Source organism: Polypterus senegalus, chromosome 4, assembly GCF_016835505.1.
Source record: "Polypterus senegalus isolate Bchr_013 chromosome 4, ASM1683550v1, whole genome shotgun sequence".
Lineage (NCBI taxonomy): Eukaryota > Metazoa > Chordata > Cladistia > Polypteriformes > Polypteridae > Polypterus > Polypterus senegalus.
In genome coordinates this window covers 133,206,144-133,229,462 of record NC_053157.1, presented here as the reverse complement: position 1 = coordinate 133,229,462, position 23,319 = coordinate 133,206,144, and the positions used below count along the sequence as shown (strand labels likewise).

General features: G+C 35.7%; 1 protein-coding gene across 1 annotated transcript in view; it reads left to right on the top strand.

The window, feature by feature from the left end:
• Nucleotides 1–23,319, top strand: part of zmp:0000000660 (arf-GAP with Rho-GAP domain, ANK repeat and PH domain-containing protein 2) — a 446,729-nt gene that overhangs the window by 389,634 nt on the left and 33,776 nt on the right. The window contains exon 31 of the mRNA XM_039751270.1: nucleotides 4,067–4,130. Within this exon, the coding sequence (XP_039607204.1) occupies nucleotides 4,067–4,130 (64 nt within the window). The remainder of the gene's footprint in view (nucleotides 1–4,066; nucleotides 4,131–23,319) is intronic.

Genomic DNA, 23,319 nt, shown 5'->3' with positions numbered 1-23,319 from the left:
AACCTCACAGTATATGCTGTAAATAGGGTGGCACAATAGTATTGTTGCTGCCATGTTGTAACAAGGAGACCAGAGTTTGTGTCCCAGGTCTTTCCTGCATGGAATTTGCATGTTCTTCCTTTGTTTGTGTGGCTTTCCTTTTGGTGCTCCAGTTTCCTCCCACAGTCCAAAGACAGGCAGGTTAGGTGGATTGTCTACACTAAATTGGCCTTAGTGTGTGTTTGGTGTGTGGCAGTGTGTGTGTGTGTATGTTCGCCCTGCAATGGACTGGCACCTTGTTCTGGGTTTGTTCTTGCCTTGCTCTCTGTGCTATCTAGGATAGGCTCCAGCCCCCCCCCATGGTTCTGGTCTGGATTAAGTGAGTTAGAAAATGAGATGACATATACTGTATCATTATGAAATTAGTATTGCTTATGAAAATGATTAAATGACATTATTTGTCACAGTAAGAAGCCACTATCGTGATGCTTTTTAATAAGTAATACTGTGTCAAACACATTTAAAATGATTTGAAATAATACGCTGACAAAATCATAACTTATTATTATCTAAATCAACAGTATATGTAAAAAAAATTAGGGAACAGAATTGCCAAGAAGCTGTGGTAATACACCTACACAAAGTGAACTACAGCAGTTTGTTTAGCAATTTATATATGATCTTGTAGTTTTGTTTGCAATCCATGATATATTTTTTCTCAAAACTATAGAATATCTCTTGGAAGTTAGTGCTAATGAGGCAAAAAACAAAGAGTGGCTCCACCACAGTACCTCCCTTCTACAAAGCAGTATAGATTATTTGATCTTCTGTTGTCTTTCATATACATGAAATGCAAATGTTATGTTGAAATTTCTAGGGTTCTAAACCTTAAATATTCTTCTGTGTCGCCTTAGTCAGTTATGAATTAAAAGCAAGAACCATAAGTCTTTCTGTACCCATCTTAAAGCACAACACTGGGATCTGTTAATGACTACTACTTTAGAGAAATGTTTTGTACGAATGATTAATTTAATGACATAGTGGAAGAGTCTACCCCATGCTGATAATAAAAATGTATTTTTCTAAAATGCCCCCTAGGTGAACAACAATGCAATAAAACATAATTCTAAGGGCAAGAAAAATATTTGGCACTAGCCGACTTGCAGCATAGTATACGCCAAATAATTATTTATTGATGGGTGAACACTTCCTGAAAGACACAGTTGTCCAAATCGGATGGGTTTGAGGATACAACTGTGAGTGAATGAAAAGATGGAACTCTGGAGAGAGCAACATACAATTGTCCTAGACTGAAAACTGGTTTTGGCAGATACAGGCATATCTTTTTGTGAGTTTGGCCCTGTGCCTTATTAATTGTCATTGCAAAAGCAAATCTAACAGGAAGTTGTCTGCGTGTAAAAGTAAAAGGCAAATTTGAATCTGATGGGGTCAGGGAAATCCGGGGAATAAGGACAGTTTGTGAAGTGGCAGCTGCGATAGTTTTACACTCCAGTACATTGCGGTGAATGCTGGTAACAGTCAGTCTAGTGCCATTACAGAGACCTCTTGCTGGCATGAGGTTTCTGAGAAGCATGACTACTGAACCAATTTTAATTTAGAGTTTATGCGGAGGCATGCGAGTGGAAGTAAGACTGTTAAGAAATTCTTCGGGGAATGAAAGTTGATCTGCGGGACCGTCTGTGACGATGGAGTCAACACTGGTGAAAGTTACTTCGTCGGTAGGGATAAGTTTCAGTACTTGTTCATTAAGGTGTAGCGAGTCTTCGTTGGTGACACTTAATATAGCTCGCGTGCTGAGTTGTTCCAGAGTGACAGTTGAGAAGATGATGCCTCGAGAGCGAGGGTGGACGCGGGAGGAGGATTAGAGTTGTTGGGCGGGGCATTGTCATGCATACCCCAAGACGTGGGAGGAGGGTTAGAGTTGGCGGGTGGGGCTCTGTCATGTGTATCCCATGGTCTTAGAGTTGGCCGGGGCTCTGTGAGTTGGCGGGTGTGGTTCTTTCGTACGTATCCCATGGTTAATTATATATATAGAATGTAAATTAATGAAAAAGAAAGAGACAAAAAAAATTACATTTTCCTCTTATGTCCCTCGGATAGGAGGATGTTCTGTTTTTATCTAGTACTGAACAAGTACAGAAATACCATAAAAAAAAATATACCACACAAAAAAGGATGAAATAATTCAGGATCTGGAAAAAGTAAGACTCAAGACCAAGAATACACACATAGAATTAATGGAAAAAACTGATTGGTTCTGTTCAACCACCCTACTGACTTCATAAACCAAATTTACAGCCTACAGAAGGTTGAGTTAGGGAGACAGAACATACGTTTCTTGCTGCATCTCATGCAAATAACAACTCAAGAAAAATAAGAGTTTCCATTGTTAAAACAATAATGTCTCAAGAGGATGTGTGGGGTTGTACTTCATACTGTCCAAAAACAAAATACATACAGTAACTGGATGAGTCAACTACAAGGGCACAAAAACAGTCATTTAAGTTGAAGCACATCTCATCTCCTCATCTAAAAAACTCCAAGTCTAACATCATAGTTCTCTCTTAGGAAAAAGTGGATTGCTCCACTAAGGGGGGAAAACCACCCTTAGTGGAGCAGTTCATGTGTTTCAGGATCTTGTTCATGAGTGATAAAAGAAGGGAATGTGACATTGACAAGTGGACTGAAGCAGTGGCAGCTGTTCTGCGGGCTCTGTACCAGATCATAGTGGTGAAGCAGGAGCTGAGTCTAATGACAAAACTCTTGGCTTACTGGTTGATGTAAATCCCTGCCCTCATCTATGGTGATAAGTTGTGGTAATGGCCTAAAGAATGAGATAATGGGTTCAAGCAGCAGAAATGAGGTTTCTTCACAGGACAGCTGGCCTAACAATCTGTGATCGTGTGAAAAGCTCAGCAGTTTGAGATTCTTTAGAATAGAATCACTTCCCCTACAGAACAAAGAGGAGGTGACAGTTCAGGTGGTTTTGGTATATTATAAGATGCCACCAAGGCATCTTTCTTTGTGGCTGCCACAGGCATGGGTAGAGACACTGGGGCAGACCCAGAGCATTTTGGAGGATTACATCTCTTGGCTGGCTTGGGAACACCTAGGAAGGCATGTAGATTGTGACTTTTATATGTGTGAGAATATCCACATCCATTTAATAAATCTATTAAAATATCTTGTTGGCTTTTATTTAACCAAGTCATTTGGTTTAAGGAGTATGTATTTGCACATTTTTAGCTCTGCTGTATTTTGCACCTTACTCTGCTGTTAGTTGACTTAAAATAATTACATGACCTTTAACAAACTAGGAGAGATTGTAAGAAATTGTATTAAATTGTTCTTAAATATTAGACAGGTACAGTCCTCAATCCTGTTTCCTGCCTGGCAACCAATGCTATGGAATTAGATTAATTGGGTTGAGAAAATTACTGTATGTTGTCATTCTAGACTGATTTAAAACAAATCCTTTTTTAAACTTAATATTTTCACAACTTCCCAGATAAAGCAGATTAAAGGTTTTGAATTTGAAAGTTTGAATTGAATTTCATGTGACATACTTTGTTAATGCCTAAGGGGAAATTGTCTTCATTTTTTGTTTTTATCAATGTTACTCACTGTAAATGTTTCCACATTTTTTTTCTTATTACGTTGAATCTAGAATCTGGGACTTAAATCTTTCTGTGACCTAGAAAGACTTCCCTTCTTACATCTAGGCTAATATCTTATATAAAACCCAGATATTAGCTTTGACCATAAAGATGGTAGTTGTGAAGACAATTCAAGACATAAGTTAGTGTCAAACTCTGCAAACAAATATACATGTATATGCAATTTTAGTAAGACCCTAAAAGTGCACTGACATTTTTGCCCATATTCTTTGCCAATTGTGAAATTTTGTGTGGATGATAAGTCTCTACAGCATGAAGAGATGTATGTAAATTTTTCTGTACACTGCATAATGTTTGCTGTGTGTGTAAGACACTTGATTTGTTTCAAATGGATAATTAAAACAAATAAAATAATGTATGCATACTAATATTGTGTCACATCAATGCAGGTACTTGTGCTGTGATGGACAAGAGGCACAATTTGAATGGATGGCAAGCATTCTCAGAGTACAGGTAGAATCCCTTTGTATTATTTATTATTGCAAATATGCTTATTTATTACAAAAATGCTGCAACTCGGTGAATTGATTAAGTGTGTTTAAGTGGATTAATGAATGTACAGTTATATGTATAGATGCATAATATAAAATAACTTTGATTGGAATGTTTCCAAAAATGTATTCTCTTGTTTGGTGAATTTCTGTCTAATTAGGTTTTTGTAACTTAGGAATTGAAACTCATCTGTATTTTGTTCTGAGCTTTTCACTTGTGGTGGTTAATTTTGTAACCTAATTCTGTAACACTTGTTATCAAACAGTCCCCCAGACTGATGTTTGCTCGATTATGTGGGCATCTTTTGTAAGTTACTTTGGATGAAACCACATGCAGTGTGCAGTGACTTTTTTTTCCAGATGTATCTATTTAACAATATTTTGGGGAAAAAAGCATGTGTTTTGCATGTTGTGAACAAATGATTAACGGACAAGTGAATTGTACAACATGATAAATCCATTATTTTAAACCATGGATGTTATATCCCATTGGATAGCATTGATCACCATTGGCTTGTATTATATCATAAACTTGATCTCCATTCTACATGAAAGATGATAATAAAAAATTTTCTGAGACACTACTATAAAACGCATGGAGTAAGAAGCATATGAAAAAATGTCATTTTTGAGTGGAGTATTCCTTTAAAATTAATGCAAATTAAGTTGGTTCTATTAACAGCAAGAACTGATTACTAATTTAGAAAGTTGTTGGAATGAGAACAAACAGCTACTGAATCTGAGCTTGGCACCTTTGTCTTAAGTAGTGATGTAAAATGGTTTAAGTTAAGGAAGAAATGATAATATTTTTAACAGCAGTACAACTAATAATAACCACATAATTGTAACAATAATTGTCAGAGTGCTTTGCATCTTTTATCATTTACCACAATGCTATTTAATTAAAGTAAGGCAGAGAAATGTTTGGTAAGAATGTCAACGAATATTGCAGTCACCTATCAAAACTGCATTATCTTAATGTATAACTATGTCAGATAAATTATTGCAAAATTCTGATTATAAATAAGGAGTATGACATAGAAGGTCTTTAAGTTAATAATACAGCTACTGTTGACTCTTAATTTATTTCAGCTTGTCTTATATAGTTCTCTTCACCAATACATGTTCTTAGGTCTTACACAGTTTTACAGATTTAACATAGTAATAGTAAGATACTTAACCATACAACATTAACATACATAAACCATGAATATCAAAGTAAATATACAGTAAAACTGTTTATTAATATAAACATGACATGGTCATATAAATAACTTAATTTAAAATAATCTTTAATATTTTGCTGTAAATCAAAGTATCTGAGCCAAAGATGATACAGAACATCTATCTCCCTTGGAAAGTCCATTCTGTTCTGAAGCATTTTCGTAGCCAGCAGATTTCACAGTTAAGGAAATGCTGGTATAGACACAAATCTCCTTTACATTATATTTTTTTAGAAGGATGGATGTGATTACTTGTAATGCCTGGGTGCCCTTGGCCTCGTCTTGAACCTGGGACATTGATAGTCCTGACCAGGATGGACTAGTGCAATGAGGACACACAAATGAGCATAGTTGGTGCAAAGTGAATTGTGTAAATTTTATTCAATCTTGTGACTAATAAATAAGTGCAGTGCAGTTTCAGTTCTTCAATAAATAAATAATCCAAAATAAAAAACAAGTGCTTATTTATGGGAGTTAAACTCATTTATAAATAAATAAATCCACCCATGGTTAAAATCAAGTATAAAATCCCAGAGTAAATTCTGTTTCTACAGCACTCTATCCTTCTGTGAGCCCACATGCAACTCTGTCTATCTCCTGCCTCTCCCACTCACCCATCTGGTAGTTACAGTGAGCTAAGATGCCAGTCCCACTCCAGCTCTTGCACTAGCAACCTCAGTTGGTCACTACTGAGATAGTCAAAGCCAGTCTCAATCGTTCTGCCACCTGCCTTCGGTTCAAAAGGTCCCCTGGAGCACTTTATCGCTGTTGCTCATCCTTATTGTTTAGCAGGAGCGACCCGCCCCCTCTCTCCCTCACGGACTCATCTATCCTCCCTGCCTAAGGTCCATCACAGCTGGCTCACAGCCCCAAACCAGCTCTTCCTGACTTTTCTCTTTTATGTTTTTCTTTTCCAATTCTTTTTCTCTTTTTTCTCATGTCTTTTTTTAACTCTTTCATCAACTTTTTTTATACCTTTGTGGCAGCAGGTGCTTAGCTTAACAGCCAGCGAAGAGTCAATAACAAACAGCTTATTTAGTTGCACCTGCACATTAATTGTCTTATTTCCCCATTGAACATCCCACAGTCACACAGATTTGTAGCGACATGCACCCACACCCTCTGAGCCAGAGGCTGTTTTTTATTTAAAATGCTACACCACAGCAGACACCTAATGCACAGCATCTCATTAGTTCAAACATTTTCTTTTTCCTTTTGTATAATTTTCTAGAAAGCCCTCTCTTTAATACTAGCAATTGCTCAAGATGAGTCACATTTCTTCTAACATGCAAGAACAAACAGTAAAGAGTTCTGTTTATCCTCCATTGACAGATTTTCTGTCTCCATTGAAGCATATACGGTACCTTATGCTGCTGGCTTTACATCACAGTGTATTGAGTTATTGTTTGGTTATTTGGACTGGTTGACTCCCAAGTCTACGAAATGTGCAATAAGGAAAATGAAACACAAAGATAAAATATGTTCAGTTGATTATTTTTCCAGAAGATAGTAACAGGATTTACTAACTACATTAATTAATGACATTTTTCATGACAGTATATTGTATGTAAATGCATTGAGGAATTAGTAAATGTTTAGTAATCCAATTTAATATAAACTGCACAGGGAATTTCTAATAAATTTCCCCTAAAATCTTTACTATTAAAAGCAATAGTTTAATGTCATTTTAAACATTCTGTTCCAATCCAAGCTATTGTTCTCTAAAAGCCTTATATAATAAGGTTTATTACTTGTAATTAATGAACTCAGTCAAAGCATGGATTTATGCATTCTTTGAAAAAGTCAAACTTATAAAGTTAACTGTATTAAAGGAAACAGTGTTACATAAACCGATCTTAAATATGACGGTACACATGAACAGCGTTGTATGATTTTACTGTAGTTTTATACAGAACCATTTAACTTTGTTTTGTGATGTTTGTTTGTGAATTCCAGCAAGAATAATTCCTCAGAATGTGCATGCTTTCTTTATATAGAGAGAAATGAACAGAATTATATTGAGCTTTCTTTTCCATGTAATGGATAGCAGTGCAGCTTCTGAGCACTATGATACTAGGTCAGTTCCCCTTTGCTGTTAATAAAGTTCATTTTGTTCAGTTAATTAGCAACTATAAATTGGCTTGACTTAAGCAAGACTGTGTGTGTATGGCTGTCAGAGTGTGCTGTATTCTGATCCTGTTTGATTATATAAAGGGCTGGTTTTCTCTTCTTAGTTTCAGGATAATTATAGACTAACTAAACCGAGAAAATCAGTTATAGTATTAAAAGGTAATGGAGAGGATATTATATTCTCATACATAGCAAGCTAGCATTTTTCTTGTTATATATTTTACTAGCAAACATGAAGACTGTGCATACAAAAAAGCAAGGGGAAACTTTCAATGAGTGGCCCATGGTAATCTAAAATAAATAGGCAGTTAGTGTTCTAAGCAGGCATTGTCACAGCTGCTCAGCCAATTCAAAACTTAAGGCTTTAGGCCAAATTGATTCTGATTGATTTTAGAAAAGCAAACATATAAACATTTCAGCATCTCCCCAAAGTACTGATCTGAGATGTAACTGGGTTGTCAGTCTAATATAACTAGAAATTAAGGAGGAACATTCAGGGTACAAGTTGATACAGACTGCACAGACAGTGCTACTGTATAATATATATAGGCATGTGTGTGAATTCATTGGCATGTGTTCTGCGTTAAATGCTGCAGTATTTGACAAAAGTGCTAATTATAAGGTCTCATTTGTCTTCTTTTCATATGAAGTCAGCTCCCTTATCATTCTTTATCCGGTTATTATATAAAGCATTTAGATCTAAGTCAAATCCATCAGTAACTAATGTAATTATTAGCCTGTAGTCTTACTTAATAAATAAACACAGGGCATTGACCTTGGTAAGACATACATGTACAGTAACTGTACTGAGTGCATTATACAATTTTCAGGATTGCTCTGGCTGACATTATACTCTCATTTGAGCCAGTTTTCACCTTTCATTGTCTCCAGGTAACCTGGATTTTTTTCTCATTCAAGTGCTGCCTCTTTTAACTTTCACATAATTGACCATCAGCACGGTGGCGCAGTGGGTAACGCTGCTGCCTCGCAGTTAGGGGACCCGGGTTCGCTTCCCGGGTCCTCCCTGCATGGAGTTTGCATGTTCTCCCTGTGTGTGTGGGTTTCCTCTGGGTACTTTGGTTTCCTCCCACAGTCCAAAGACATGCAGGTTAGGTTAGGTGCATTGATAATTCTAAAATTGTCCCTAGTATGTGCTTGGGGTGTGTGTGTGCCCTGTGGTGGGCTGGCACCCTGCCTGGGGTTTGTTTCCTGCCTTGCGCCCTGTATTGGCTGGGAATTGGCTCCTGTGACCCTGTAGTTAGGATATAGCGGGTTGGATAATGGATGGTTGGATAATTGCCCATATTAAAATGTAGTATTCCCAAAAGGCAACCTATTAACTAAGTACTTGTCTATCACATCATAAAATAAAGTCTTAATTGCTGCTTGCAATATTTCAGATTTTGTTACAGGATTCTCTTCCAACATTCTTTTTAATATCAGAAGCAAACTTATAAATGAAGCTCAGTCTGTTCACAGGATAGCATGCCCTAAATAATCAGTACATGTATAAATATGAATAAGTATCAGTGTTAAATTGCTTACTGTGATTTGTCTCTATGTAAACATGTACAGTATATACACAGTAAATGTAAAAAAGAGACATTTGCTTTTACCTTCCTAGTTCTATGTATCTGAAATAACCATGTTTTATTTTTTCTGCAAAATAAATAATATAGAATACATCAAAAAGGAAGGTGGATGATTAAAAACTGCGCAATGACATTTTGTCCTTAGCACTTTTAGAGAAAGTCATATTGGACATCAAATTTTTAATAACATCAGTGTTGGTATTATGAAAACGTTTAGCAAAAAAACTTCACAGGGAATTGAATAGGCAAGAAAGCAATAGTCACCTGGAAAAGCATTGAATGCTTCACACATTACTATTGTTTTAGAACAAGCAGATGACAGAAGGTTCACTGATAATCTTTTCATCTTAGCCTTACATATCCACATTTTCTTTCAAATATATAAAAAATGAATAAAAAAACAACTAATGACCTTTCACAAACACAAAAGATTTACTCTGAAAAAAACAGACAGGGTGGTGGAGGAGTGTTTGCAGGATAATTATATAATAAGTAAGCATAATAAAATTCTATAAAAGAAAAATAATCTGAACTTGACTTCACATTGTGAAATATATTGAACGGGGCATGTCATTGCAAACTTTCGTCTTGTTTAGTATGTATTTGTTTATTTTTATACTGACATTGGAGTAAGGTGCTGCAAACCCAAAAGTGAACTTAGGGGAGGTGAGTTTTTTATCTTTTAAAAGAAATTCAGCTCTGTTTGCATCCTCAAAAACCTACTTTATTTTTTGTATTAATAAACAATTTTTTCTCAGTTTACTGAAATTTAAATATACTGTTTCATTTCACATATGACACCGTTTTAGTTACAGTTGACATAACATTCTCAAACCTTATCAGTTCAGTTCAGCAAATTGGGGTGTTGACACCGCCCAAATAATGGGTGCAAATCAGGAAATAGTTTTGGTCATACACCTGTCCATTATTTTAACGTGTCTTATTTTTGCAACACACACGTAAAATGTAATGTATTGATGTTGGTACATCAGAAAATTGGCTTCTTCTGGAATATAGTGACTTCTGCATGAGCAGTGGCTCCTAATGAAGAAGTACAAGTAAGTAAAGGTCTTCTTTACAGGTAAGACTAGTTTATCATGACATTGACCAAGGAATCAGTGTAGCATCAGAAGCTTTTATGGATGTTTGCAAAAGACAATAGTAGTTTGGTGAGAGCTAAGTTGTCAGACAAAGCCATCAATTTACTGACATACGGACTTGAGTTCTGTTATAAGAGCTTAGGTTGCACATATAGTACGTCAGAATTTGTTTTCCTGTACAGGATTGCTGACCTTCCCTTCAGTGACAGAATGAGGAACTTAACAATATAGGCTGACCTTGAAGAAGATCTGCTGCTACTCTGGATTGAGAAGTGCTACCTTAAATCATTTATACATATAATTATGATGCCTCATAAGAACCTTTCAGGAGGAATGTACCAGGCACAACCCAGTCAGAGAAGACCAAAGATATAATAAAAGAATTACATCCCTAAAGTTGCCTGGAGTGTCAGGGAATTCCACAGCAGACTTCTGAAAAGTTACTAGAGATAGGGTAGCTTGGTCATTGCAGTCTTGGTTTGCTGCCAAAGTAGTTGATCAAACTTTACTATGTATCTCTTTTTTAACATTGTTTTTTTATTTTTGGAAAAGCAGTATATGATTCAAACATTTTCACATTGTATGAACATAAATGTATGTTGAAATTGATAGAATTCAGATTCCAAATATTGGGTCTGTTCCTTCTTCCCAATAATATATAAAGATGGAATGCTACAAAAATAAAAGAAGAGAAGTAGTCCAGCACATTAGAACTGGATACAATGCAAAATGACTGTTAGCTCAATAAAAATCTATACGCCATCTGTAGAGTAGCTCAGTTGCTAGTTTCTTGCCACATATGAATTATACAAATGCTTTTAAATCTCAGTCAAAAATCATCCATAGTTTCTGGTCAATGCCACTGACTTTACGGACTCAAAGAATCCAGTCTTTTTTGATCCCAACCTATTCCAATTAAGTTTGAATAGGCTAAAGCCTACACTAACAGTATCAGGTTCAGTACATGTTCCCTAGGACAGGAACTAGGCCATAGCTTTCTACAATCATAGAACATGCACAGTATTTTATGGAACAAGATGTTTGCCAGAAATAAACATTTCACTGTACCGTATGACAGTAAATTTGAACCTGAACTATTTCACACTGGACTGATTTTATATGGTTCCATTATTATATCCATCAGTTATAGAGTTTTAGTGGTTCAAAAATCAAAAGGATAATTTTAAAGAAGCACAAAATAAATCAGCTTATCATGTAATGGAAGCAATGATGTGAAGGATAGTTGCTGAGCAAGGAAGACTTTGGTGAGGGTCCTGTCGGATAGGTTTAATGTACATATTTTGGTAAAAGCAAATTTTGAAAACAAAACTTTGATGAATGTTCTTTATGAACAGTGGCTGAGTTAGCAATTGCCTTGTACAGTCAGTCTGTTTACTGTTTGTTTGATATAATTTGTGTTGGTAGACATTGTATAATTTAATCATTTACTGTTTGTTCACTATGGTTGTAAAATGTGTGAGTCCTCCAGCCTTGCACTTGGTGAAGAGCGATATGCAAAAATTTAATTATAGAGTTAACTATATTCTCTTAATCATGATTAATTCAGTCAAGTGAATAATCAAAATCTCAGAAGCACAAAAGTCATGTCATCCTAGTTTTTCTCTGTTTTAATGATTTCTCTTTATAAAAATTCATTTCTGAAGTAACCACACAAGTTTACTTTTAATATATAATAGGTAAGAACAACTACATTTTCATTTTCACGCCTTCCAAAACTGTGAAAATTCTGCAGTCACAGACTTAACTGCAGTTCATACGTAGCTTGATTTTATTGTGTGAAGGATCAAAAATAGTTCCAATGGAATGCCCCCCTTGATGAAAATGTTTTTTTTTTTGAAGAAGAAGCCAACACAAAATTGTAAACCATTCTTTGGAACACAGAATGACAATTTTGGTTCTTATAAGTTCTAATTAATTCAGGTATTGTTCTGTTCTCATAGTGCAAAATTTAAGCTGTCATCAAGTATAACTCAATAAAATAATACTTTCTATTTTGTCTTTTCACTGTATTTGTTTTGTTGAATAGTGGTACTCACATCTAAGGTAACACAGTGTTTAATGCTGCTTCTTCATACCTTAAAAAAAAGTTTTATGTTTTTGGCCAAATACTGCTTATATGTACTGTATGTCTCTTTCAATAAGGTTTTTTGGTCCTCCAGTTTTCCCTTCAGCATTTTAAAAACTTTTATATTAGGTATACTGGTAACTCAAAGTTATCCCAATATAAGTGCATGTGGCCTACGATGCACTAAGGACTTCTCCAAGGTTTGTTCCTACCTTCAGATCATAGTCCAGCTCCTTAAAATTCTTCTTATGCAGGGACAGATAGATAGATGATTTATTCACTTGAAATCAGTTGATTCTTAGTACATGCCACCAACTAGAAAATACAAGTTATGAAAAATACCCCTACAAAAAGTGCAAAAATGTAGTAAACCTTCAATCTGCATCATTGTTGGCTGAAGACACTTATCTATATAATGCACTCCAGCTCTTCTATAGACAGAGTGCCTCCTTTTTGAGCCCAGAACTTAAAATTTTGACTCATCAGTCCAGAGAATGTTATGCCATTGTGTTGTCTTAGTCCTTAGTTTCTCTGTGTAGGTGAGTCACTTGACTTTGTTTCTACTTTGAAAGTATGGCTTTTTGGCCAGCGTTTCCATGTTGAACCCTTCTGACAGGACTACTCTAGGTTGTAGAGGGATGTACTGTACTTCAGCTCCAGTGGTTTCCGTGATTTCAGAGCTGATAATAGTATTGGACTTCTTACGGTTTTAAAGGGATGTCTGTTGGACATATCTCCCCACAGCTACACTCGGTTTCCATGGCTGACCAATTAATTTCTGGTTATCAACCTTGCCCATTCCTTAGTGCTTCTTCAGAAAAGACAGGGCAGCACATCCTGAAATAACTGCTGTAAAAATTCTGGCTGGTACAGAACTTGCTTATTCTGGATTACTTTCTTGTGTATTGTTGCTATATTTATTTAAACCATGCTGTAAGGATTTATCATTTGACGTATACACAGTCATATCTGCCACACCTTTTCCTGGTTCTTCTTTGTCCAGTTTGATATCCCCTATATCTATTATTAATCATTAGCACGTTTGTTATCATAGTTTAATCACTGTTTCTACAAATTTAATCTGAAAAATAGTCTGTTACTTACTGTAATACTGTATGATTAGCTTAATTAACCATAAATAAAAGCTTTTAACTTTTTGGAAAATTAACATTGGAAAATTGCAAATACTCTTTTCAACTGACATGCTAAAACAAAAGAGTTTTGTGCAGTGCTGTATACAGTATGTTTGTGTATTTTACAGTATATATATACTGTATATATGTGTGTTTACTGTATATATATATGAATGAAGGAAAGCAGCGATTTCCTTGACAATTTCCATTGAGAGAGGTTGTGGTATATCGGGTCCGTGGCTTCTAAAGATGGCCAGTTTTAATTAATCCAAATAGCCATGTTAGTTGCCATGGGCGCAATTGCATGATCGTGTGGAGTTAATGAGTTAATTGGGGCAAGTCTCACCTGCATGTGAGGGTACGATCGTTCTCAGTTGCTTCATCAGCATCCTGCGGTGCATGATTAAGATGCTCCACCCACAGAGCCATGCAAGTACAGGCTGGTACAGAGGAAAAGGGGAGAAAAGGAAAAAAATGGCAAAAAAGCGAGAAAAAGATGACTACAAGGCAGTCTCAGGAGGACAAACTGGGGCCCCGAGAAAGAGCATAGGCTTTGTCCCTCAAAAGGCTGATTCACCTCTCTGGATAATGACACGGAGTGGGGCGAGCATGGTGAAGGACCTCCCTGTGTATCCAAGGAATGACTGCAGGAGCGTGAAGGAAGACAGGAGGAGAGCTGGCCTCGGACGGTCTGGTTGCACGGTTAGAAGACAGCCAAGACGGGGATTGGAGGATGACATTCATGGCTGCTGATGTCTCCACCGGCAGCGCTAGTGATAGGTGAGCCGGGGCAGCTTAAGAAGGAGGTAGGCTGAGCTAGGAAGGAGCCAGTGACTGCATTTTAACCTCTGCTTTTGTTGGATTTATTTGTTATGGTTTTTATCCCCCACTCCTCACTTGGTTTTTATGGATTATTTAAGGACATTTGGAACACTACACTGTGAACACTGTTTTTGGTTTGTTTTGATTTATGTTTTAATAAAAGCACTTTTGCACTTTTCCACCCTCCCCTTGCTCCATGTGGATTTGTCCCCATTAGTCAGCTCAGTTCGGTCATAAATATCAACAGTGTTGTGTTCGAGAGGCTCCCATATGGTCTCTGATTTACACGCATAAAGGTTCCACCGGACATTCATTTAACTGGGAAAATGTGAAAGTAAAATTCAGGGCCAAAACTAAGAGCGTCAGAGAGCTGGCTAAATCTTAGCTCTCTTATGAAAACACCATTAAAAGATACTAGGACTTGAACCCAACATATGCAGTCTTGAAAAGAAGAACATTCAAATAATAAAAAAGACTTCATGACCCACACCTTCCGAACCCCACCTTATTAATATACTCCCTCCCCATTACAACCTCTCCCACCCTTTGATTCCCCATATTGCCTTTGATTCCTGTATGTCTAATTATTTTCCTCCGATGAAGACACCTGGTTGGTTGTCAAAAGCTTGAGAATAAAAAACTATTTTAAGATACGTGACTCATTTTCTCCCTATATACTGTATAGATACAGATAAATATATATATATATTAGTGAAGTGAACTAGTGAAGAAAAAACATATTTTTTCTGAGACTAGGCAAAGATTAGAAGTTATACTAATCATGCAGTACTCTCCATTAATTAACAATATTTAAATCATGAAACTAAACTCATTTTATTCATTATTATCCATCCATTTTCTATCCCACATATTCATTTCAGAATTGCATATCAAAAATTCAACTTGAGTTTAGGAAGAAATGACTTTTGTGGTGGCAAAGAAAGGTTAAATCACATTTTTGTGCATCAATAAGTAAGGTTAAAAAAGAGAAAATGGTGTATGAGTGTTTTTCATTTTGAATAACTTGTTCAGGGGATAACTGCTCCTTTTCTGTGTCAAAAACATCTTGACTTTGTTGATTTCTTATGTTCCTTTTGTTTAATTATGAACAATCACAGCTCAGGTGTCCTGATAACACTGAGAAAATGGAGAAAGCAATAGCATTAGTTCCACAGGTCAGAATGAGGAAGGAAAACTACCTGTGTTTACAAAACAGCATGTCCAAAATGCTGAACTGTTTTATAATAAAACAAGATTTAAAAAGAGAACCTGCATAAAAATAAGCACCTACAATCAGTTTCTGGTCCAGAAGTATTGTGCTCTTAAACTGGAGCACATTAAGCAATATGCAGTTATATAAAACTATTAATAGTACTGCATTGCAATTTTTTAATTTATACTGACCTCCACAGTGGGCAGGCTAAAAGCACATTGCACAGATTTACAAATATAAAATAGTAACAGAAAAATACATAATGAAGCATACATACAGTGTATTAATACATCTACAGCATAAAATAAGTATTAATAAATCTGTAGTTCTATAGACATTTTGATTTAATGTTCCTAATCAGTGCATATTAAAATTACAATGCAAATTTATTGTTATTTCTCTGAAGTAAAATAAATAGCTCATATTTCTAAACACTTTATTTCTTCAATTAAAATAAATTAAGCTAAATACAGTGAACGTTAGTGTGGGGCAGAGATATTGTACTTTTCATAATTATTTTCTGGCCTCAAGGCAGAGATAGAGATAGAATTAACATTTCTGCTCTCTGTTATTACCTCCTACCTCTGCAATAAACCTGTCTAGAGAGGTTCATGCGTAATGCGTATATTGCTTTGACTTATATAGGCTCTTTTGAAGACAGAGCAGCCATGTAGAGCTCAGTTTTTATCAGATGATTTTCTGCTCCACAGGGTTTTGTGATAACTCAATGTGTTTATCACCTTTGTGGGGTGCAGAGTGTGACAAATAACACCACATGCTATTTCAAAGCCTCATTGACAGATACACTTTTTGTTTAGCTTAAATAGTTTACACGTAAAATAATCAGGAGATTGAAGGTGTGCTGCGTTGTACATAAGGCCAGTTAAAAGACTGGCAAATTAAACAACTCATTGATCCACAAAATCTGTTGGTGCCTTTGACATGGTTGGCATCATGCAGCTTCTGAGTGTATGACAGTTGGAGGTTACAGGAATAAGTCAGCTTTGTTTATCAAGGGTTATTGTACTACCACAAAATAGGTATAACACAAAACTATTCATGGTAAAGTATGGTATACTATATTAAATATTGCATGGACATATTGATTAATGAACTTGAAACTGTCATAATGCAAAGCATTTTAGAAAACATTACAGTATATCTGTTTATTACCATGTGTGAAAAAATGTGCAAAATAAATACAGAATTATTTCTTGCGTGAATAGGCTTAGAATTTTTTATTTCCACTTTTCAAATGCAAAGGAGTTTTTAGTTTTGCATATTCTATTTTATTAAAGGAAGTCAGACACTTAATCTGAAAACTGTGTTTGCACGTTAACAAAACTACCATATAGAAGGTCTCTTGTATAATAAGTACTTAAAGTTAGAAGTTAACCCAGTTTCTCTTTGCTGGGCTCTTAGCTCCATATGAAAAGGGAATGTCAGCCCAGGGGCAAACAGGCGCCAACCTGACAGTTACTTCTTGGAAAATGTAACCTGATGTCAATTGTTGCACTTCACTTTTTAAGATTTATCTTTGTTATTACATACATTAGTAGTGTGTTTGCAAAAAGAAAGTACTTAAGACCCAGCACACATTAGTCAGGCAGATATTAAAGGCTTTCTATTAATTTGTAGTCTTCAGTGTTAGTAAGCAATTATGCAGAATGTGGACAGAAATGTAGACTTGTCTTTTTGGAACAACAGGTAAGCAGGTTAGCTGGTGTCTGTTTTGCAGTAAAGAACCTAAATGCTGATGTCAGCATAGGCCCATCAAATTTTTATTATTTTTTTAATTTCAGAGATGTTATTTACTTATACTGTTTCTTTTCCTTGTCCATTTTATTTTTTTCTGAATGTTGGCAATGAGTGTGTTCAGAATTTAAGAATTCTAACTTTCATTTATGTGAAGGGTTTGGGGTTGCTGTTTTGTTTTATGATGTCAGATCACTGTACACTCACCATGGTCCACTTCGGAACCTCATGTATTTTCTACAGTTACTTTTAAACTACCTTTACTGAGTATGAATGCATTACAGTAGTTGAATATGGAAGGTCTAAAATGGTTTGTGAAATTGTTTAAAGAAGGACTCATATTTGAGAATCTGGTAAATTTTGTGAAATGTGTTATAAACAGGCTTAAAAGAACATGAGAATATTGTCATTATTAATAGACATGTGGATCAAGACTCAGATGAACAAATGACAGAGATTTTTTTCGTTCAAAATCCTGTATGTCTCATGATAACCATTTTTTTATCTTACTTGTGAAAGCATATTGCATTCTGTTGTCAAATTTGACTTTCATAACTGTATTCAAGAAAATATCAATCTTTCCACCTGCTTTTTTATGCTGGGATCATAGAAGCAGCACAGAGCACTCCTCAAAGCCAGCACTTTCTGGACACAACTTACTCATGCATACAGCCACACACAATCATGCCAGGCCAAGATAAAGTTGCCATTTAATGGAAAATCACGTTTATTAATTCCTGCTATGTGAACAGTCTACCAATATTACTGATTTAAGTGTCTGACTAATGGAGATTTTTCTGTACTGCAAAGAAGTGTATTGTTTCTTTTCTTTAATATAACACAGCTCAGGAAATAAAGCTGCCCAAAGTAACACAGGCAGTAAGGTTTAGTGGAAAACCCCAGTAAGAGTATGAGAGTACCACAAGGCTACAAGTTCAGTTTCCTCCTCTGACTTACTATGTGACCCTGAGTAAGTCACTTAATCTGCCCAAGGTCCAACTGTAAAAAAAAAAAATCTGTAAAAAGCTGTAATGTTTCCTGACTTTGTAAATTGTTTTAGATAAATACCTCTACCAAATCTAATATATGAAGCTGAATGTGTGTTTGTTAAGTATGCAAATCAATATAAAGCTGAATGTGTGTTTGTCAAGTATGCAAATCCACACCATTGATCTCCACCAATTTTTATGCAGATTTTCCCTTTGTACAGGGAAACATCACAGGCCATGTTTTGTTCCAAACTTTCGTTGGTGCCCCCAGCCCAGGCAGCGCTGAATACCCTGACTAGTACCTAATAATAACAACATTGTGAAAATGGAAACCTAACCAGTAGAATACAATGTATAATATTTGTAGACTTTGCTTGTTATCCTAAGGTCAGCATAGTATATATGCACATTCAACCAAATTCAAACTGAAACTACAGATTGCTGAGAAATAATTTTGTCATCTTCTCTTATTGTAGAAGAAAGACAGAAATTATATAAAAATAAAGCATACAAATGATAACATAAAAACTTGGCTAGCAACATCACCAGTTCTGTCATTCAGCAAATAAACCAGTCTTTGAGCACAAAAAGAAAGAGTTGTTATCCCTATTGCATTTTGTCATCTTGCAGTTTTTAGTCTTATTTCCCATTTAAGGGGGGGGGTCCACTCCTGCGTGCAGAGTACTCAGCTGCACATTCTTCAAAATGTCACTTGCATTCCTGACAGTCAAAGACTTACCTGAATATTTCTGGGTTCGGCAGTTGTTTGGATTGTTTTTCTGTTAATTAGCGGTGTCCTTCATACCTTTTCTTTTATCTTTCCTGATGATTGTGTAATTGAGTTGCTTGTTCAGTTATTATGTGGTTTGTAGGATTACAGCTAATGACCATTTACTCAGTGTCCATCTCTGTGCACAACTCAACATACTCCTTGGGGCACATTGGAACTGGTGTGATTGGTAGCAGCTGGTGTTCAAATAAATAGGATCTCATCACAAGGTAAGCTTGTCAAGGCTTCTGCAGTTGTGTTCTGTGGCTTGTGATTCCACCACATTAATGATTTTGTATGACACTGTGGCTTGGACTTCTGCTTATGCCTTTATTGTAATTCTTACCTAGATTTTATGGTGTCATAATTTTCTTTTGCTTGCAGCAGCCAAATATAATTAAAAATACAAATCTCCATAACTGAGGTTTACTGTAGGTTCCTTTTTTTTTTCTTTCTTATTTTGTTGATTTTATTGTAATCAGGTTCCTGTTTTATTTGGTAGCTGTTTTTTGTCTTTTGACTGAACATTTACCCATGCTTGCCTCTAAATGCCACATGTGTGGTATTATGTTTGCTAGGATGTTCGGTCATCACAGATATAGCACACCGGGGATAACATTTCATTCAGAATTAGCCATTGGTCATCATGAATCAGCAGAATGAGCTTCAGCTATGTATTCATTGTTACTTACTAATTGATTGTATTTTTTAATTGTATCTTTTAATGTCTTTTGACTTACAGTAAGTTTCAAAGCACTGTTGACCTTTTACATATGTTTAGGCTTAATTATTGCTTTTGTTAAATATATTCCAGACACAGAGTTTCTGCCTTTACTGTAGGTTCATCTATTTGTGCTTCCTATCAGAATTTTAAATCACAAAATATACAGATTGTAGAGCTTTTTAATATACTTGGAAGAATTCAAATAACAAAAAATAACTAATTGCATTATTCTTGAGCCCTACTAACCTAAAATGTATACTCAATCAAACATGATTTGGTTGACTTACTTGTCTACAATTTAAACATGCTTCCTTCTCACCCCCATTTTGTTTTATTCACCTACCAGTGAACTATTACTTCCATGGGACTAATCTGACTTAGTTTGGGTTTTTGATTTTTTATGGTTTTAGTATCTAAAGATAAGAAATCCACCCACGGGATCCCACTCATTTCCTCAGTGTAAGGTGCCTAATTCAATGTAAAAATCATGTGAGTGCATAGTAAAATTATTAGTAGTAAACAATACAAAGCAAAAATAGCATCTATAGTATATTCACCTAGTAAATCAAACCGATTTCATTGCATACATTATACTAATAAAAATAATTTGAAATCCGTTTTTATCATACAGTACACAGCATGAAGTAATATAGAAAAATCAATACAGTAATTGTGAAATTCAGTTGAGCTGTAACTGGAAAGAAAGCCAAATAAACTCTATTAAAAGTGACATCTGTTTTTAATACCTCAAAATATTTAAGCATCAAAAAAAAATCAAGCAAATTTAAGCTACTGAACTGACAGACTGATTGATAAATGAGTCTGAGTAGCTACAGACTTTTCTCTCGTCATGCCAGCTTTATTAATCCATTTTGTTTATGTCATATCTTGTAGTAGAATGTAAATGTAAAACTGCATAGAAAGAGGAAGTAACTCAAAGAATACAGTAGTCAGATTTTAAAGATTACACTTTTAATATCAATAGTTATGTAGAACGGATGGCAAAAGAGTAAGTGTAGAATCAGATGTGGCTATTATTTAGTAATTTAGATGTACCTGTTAAAGTTCAAGTTACAGAGCAATACAGAGTATACAAAAACATATACAGCATATGAGTAGCTGTTCAGTAATGCATGCAAGAACATGCACAGTATTTGTTATTATGGTTGGCAGTAACATTACAATTTGTGGACAGAAATTGTCATGGAATTTGCTGGTGAGAGTGCCAGTGGTCCTCCTTTACATTTGTTAGAAAAGAGAAGTTATGAAAACCAACTGTGTAGAATGACTGAAGTCTTTAATTAGACATTTTACCTTTCTAAGACAGGGAGTGTCTTTAATTAGACATTTTACCTTTCTAAGACAGGGAGTGTTCTATTCAGTATATCCTGAAGAGAAGGCAGATGGATGCCTGATATTCAGTGACACTGTCACCGCCCTTTGCGGTGTCCAGTGAAAACAGCAGGTTCTGTACCAGGATATGATGTAGCTAGTGAGGGTGGACTCTACTATGCACCTTCTTTTTCATTCAGGCATCTTGTGTCAAAGAGAAAGAAAGAAAGAAAGAAAGAAAGAAAGAAAGAAAGAAAGAAAGAAAGAAAGAAAAAGTTAATTCTAATGCAACTGGTTGGAAGAAATTTGTGTGCTGAAAATAATTAAAAAAATTTAAAAGTGCTACCCAGGATGGAAATTATAGTCCATTCTAATGTTTCCATGGTGATGAAACAGGGATGGCAGTCATTTGAGTTTTCACAGATCAAAGGGGTACAAAGTTAACAATATTCCATTTTAAACTGTGAATAAAAGATTACAGAATCTGTTAAATTTCAACTTTAACCCTCCTTCACTTTTAACCAAGTCTACCGCAGCAGCGTGCCAAACAATGAGTGTGTTATTCTCATACTTAGATGTGTGGTATAAAATAATAAATTTGTGAAATACTCATCAATCTATAAACATATACAAATCTAATTATAGCAGGTTATTTTGGAGTATTCCTGAATGTGATTATTTTTCTTGATTTATTACATTTTGAAGCTATTGCCATTTAGCTGATGTGATCGAACACAACCTTAGGAAGTAAGGACTTAGATGCAAACATGGATTATCTTTATGTAATGAGGTTCACCAAGACAAGGAAGATTAAAAAGAGAAACAACAATGTTCAGATTTTTGGAAGAATTAAGAGGATAAGTCTGGTGAACTTTGTTGGACTGGATGGGCTGTTCTTATCTAGATTGTTCTAATGATCTAATAACTTCTTGATTCTGAGACACATTGCTTCACATTGTATTGTCCCTGAAATGAAAATTCAACACCTGGCAAGCAAAGCAGAATGATGCAATTACCTGCACATGCATGATCTTACTTACTTGTGCAAACCTTATTGATATTTCAAGTAGTCCTTGTATGTGGGTTGGTTTACTGTGTTAAGCTCAAGAAATATGTAAATCTCTAATGTTTAAAATGTTGTCTAGAAGATTTCATTATGATTTAGTGCTGGTTCTGGTTTTCTTATATCTACTTTTTATGACATATGTCCACAACTTTACACATTATTTTTTACTTACTCTTTTGTTTTGGTTTTGGTGACACGATCATGTTTGACCTCACATTAATGATCTTGAAGTGTTTTGACTATTATTTTCTTAACACTAGAATCCCTGAAGCCTACAAAAAAATTTGTAATCCCGGGTCACCTTAAATTCCTTCACACCTCTCCATCAGTGTCTTTTGTTTTGTAAATGTGCCAATCAGCACAAGCAGTAAGCAGCCTGCTATCCCATCTCCCCCACAACCGGAGCTCAACACAGGCAAAACGTTCTCCCAGCCTAAGTCTTGTTTATCTGCGTGTGAGGTGTCTGGAGTTGCACAGAGTAAATAATAAAGTAGACCCCAATAAAGTCGCAGTTCAGGGTTCACGGACTCAGTCGTTCGCAGATTTTTCTTTAGAACCTAACTATTACATTGTTAGCAGAAAGCATAAATATCCTCCGCAATTTTTTATGTTTTTTTTCGTGGCAATATTGTGCTGTAGAGAGAACAAGAAGCAACCACTGAGGGAAACATGGTTTGGGATGGTGAAGTAGCAAATCCAAGAGCGTGATTCATTTCTCCTTGCTGCTGATTGCTGCCCTGTGATGCGTCTCCAGGTGATTGGGTTTACCACTGCTGAGGTAAATATGGTTTGGGATGGTGAAAGTAGGCAATCCGAGAGCGTTATTCATTTCTCCTTGCTGCTGATTAACTGCTGCCCTGTGATGCGTCTCCAGCTGAGTGTCCTCATGTTTTCCATTTTGTTATTGTTTTGTTATTCTTAAACGCACAAGCCTCCTAAGGCTTCTGGCACTGAGCCTAAGCGCCAGAAGAAGTTTAAAACACTCCAGGAGAAGGTTGAACTACTGGATTTGTTTCAGGAACAGAAAAGTTATACTGCAGGCGTGCCTCTATGGCATTAATGAAAGCACTATACGCTACATAAAGAAGAACAAGGCAGCAATCCGGAGTACCGTATCTGTAGGTTTCTGTGATAGTGCCAAAAAGGTAATGACCATAAGGAATTAAAATATTGTCAGGATGGAATCTGCCTTGGCATTGTGGATCAGCGACTGCAGG